Below are 2,093 nucleotides of genomic sequence, written 5' to 3' on the forward strand. Positions count from 1 at the left end.
ATTTGACTCTGGTCACTGCTCTGAAATCTGTGACCGTGACCAGTGTGCTGGCCTGAGTCACGGGCCCAGCATAGTGCCCTGCAAATCAGGGCACAGGAAACACTCAGCTAATGCTGGCCTTCGTCGCCACCCTTTTAACCCCAGACCCCCCCTTGCACTGGTACAATCTTTGGGGATAAGAACCTCCAGTATCTTCACCTCATCCCCCTCACAGGCCCCAAAGGGGTGCTCCCCAGGCCCGAGAAGACGTCCCACATTCCCTGTTACCTGAGTTGGCCAGGGCCAGGGCCTTGAGCGTGACAAACTCCTCCTTCTCCACCTTGAGCTTCTTGTACCTGCGCACGAGCTGCAGGATGGCCCGGTAGAGCTCCAGCAGCCCCGCCAGGCGGGAGTGCTCCTCGTCCATGATGTAGTCCTCGGCGTACGCCAGCTTGTCCTCGTAGGGCAGCGAGCGGTACACGATGCCCAGGATGAGGATCTCCATCCAGGCGCTCTGCAGCAGGCTCATCTGGTCCCCCAGGGAGAGGTTCGAGAAGCCTGCAGGTAGAGGGTGCAAGGAGGGCAGCCGTGGTCAGGCGGTGGGCCAGGGCCTCCCTGAGGCTGGCTGGAGTGCCGGATGGGGCGGGGGTCCAGGTCCCTCCGGATCCTGCCCTTCCCCTTACCTTTGGGACTCATCGTCCTTTTGTTGGTGAATGAGTCAGACATGGATTTCATGGAAAAGACTTACCTAACGAGCTCAGTCAACGTTGACACTTGTTATTATCATCATTATTGCTAGTTCTGTGGTATTTTTCAAATGTCTGGAGAGGTTTTTTGATTAATGAAATGCATTTGTAATTTAAGGAGTTACTGGATTCATAGAATTAGGAGGTGGCAGTACAGGATCCCCTCCAGTCTGGGCAGTTTCCAGGCTCCCCAGTCTGCTCGAGCCCGGGAAGGCTTCAATGTGCTGAAGTGGTGCCTGCCCCTCAGTGCAGAGTCCCAGCTGCGCAGGACCCAGCTGTTCCTGGCCAGTGACCTCGGTGACCTCCAGCCTGGGGCTACAAAATGCTCAGGGGCCCCCAGGGTCAGGGGGCACTTTGTCACAGGGCAGCCTGTCTTCCCAGGGGTCAGAACCCCGCTGCCCAGGCCATTACTCTGCATTTAACGATGACGCAGCAGTCCTGTATCCTGTGAGCCTGGGCATAGGGATGGCTCCAGAATTGTGCCACTGTCTTGTCCAATGTGTTCTCAGGATTGCCTGGGCTTGCATCCCGACTCCCCATGTACTAGCTGTAGGATGACCTAGCTGCAGCTGTGCAGCTTCTCTATGCCTCAGTTTCCTCGTCTGTGAAATGGGTGTAACAGTAGTGCCCGCTTAAGAGCGTCGCTGTGAGGTCTAAGTGAGCCAATGGTTACAGAACACACAGCACAGTTATGGAGCTCTTACTATTACTATTAATAATGAGATGAAATTCTTCATCAGCAAAATGAGAATAATGTACTGGAATTACATTATATGTGCTTAACTGTGCAAGGTCAATGACCATCTTGATACACAAGCCAGAGAGGTAGGAAGAGAGGAGGGAGGGAGGGAGGGAGGGAGGAAACTGATTTTCAAACAGCTGGTCACTAAACACGGTGGTAACTTCAGTGGCTGGTTCCAACACGGACCATGCCAGATGTGCTGAAAAGAGGAACAGTATCCACAAAGCCACTTGCACCGGGTGTCGTGGCTACGGGAAGTCAGGGGCTCCCGGGGTAATTTGCTTGTGTAAGACTCATCACTTCATTTGCAGACCTAGAACCTGACCCAGCCTGCATGCGCGGGCTGTGAGGACGAGGATGGTGAGTGGAAGCACTGAGCATCGTCCCGCACACAGTGGGTGCTCAGCAAACCTGAGCTGGCGGTAGTGATGGCTGTAGTTGTTGCTATGCTATTGGCATGTTGTTAGCATGCTATTGGCATGACTCTCTTCTCCCATTGGACTGGAGACCTGGGGTGGCCCCAAGCTTCTGGATTGACCCCTCGCTCTGGGCTTCCATGGTGTCCGTCCCACCCTCCTCTGCTGCCCTCTGTCTCTAAAAAACACTGTCCTCCCTCTTTCCAACCT

The 2,093-nt window shown here is 54.7% G+C and overlaps 1 protein-coding gene across 1 annotated transcript in view; it reads right to left on the minus strand.

Moving 5' to 3' along the window:
• The window catches only part of ESRRB (estrogen related receptor beta), a 51,164-nt gene that overhangs the window by 6,205 nt on the left and 42,866 nt on the right, over window positions 1-2,093 (minus strand). Inside the window, exon 4 of the mRNA XM_023762177.1 lies at window positions 268-537. Coding sequence (XP_023617945.1) covers window positions 268-537 — 270 coding nt within the window. The remainder of the gene's footprint in view (window positions 1-267; window positions 538-2,093) is intronic.

Source organism: Myotis lucifugus, unplaced genomic scaffold (assembly GCF_000147115.1).
Source record: "Myotis lucifugus unplaced genomic scaffold, Myoluc2.0 scaffold_235, whole genome shotgun sequence".
NCBI lineage: Eukaryota > Metazoa > Chordata > Mammalia > Chiroptera > Vespertilionidae > Myotis > Myotis lucifugus.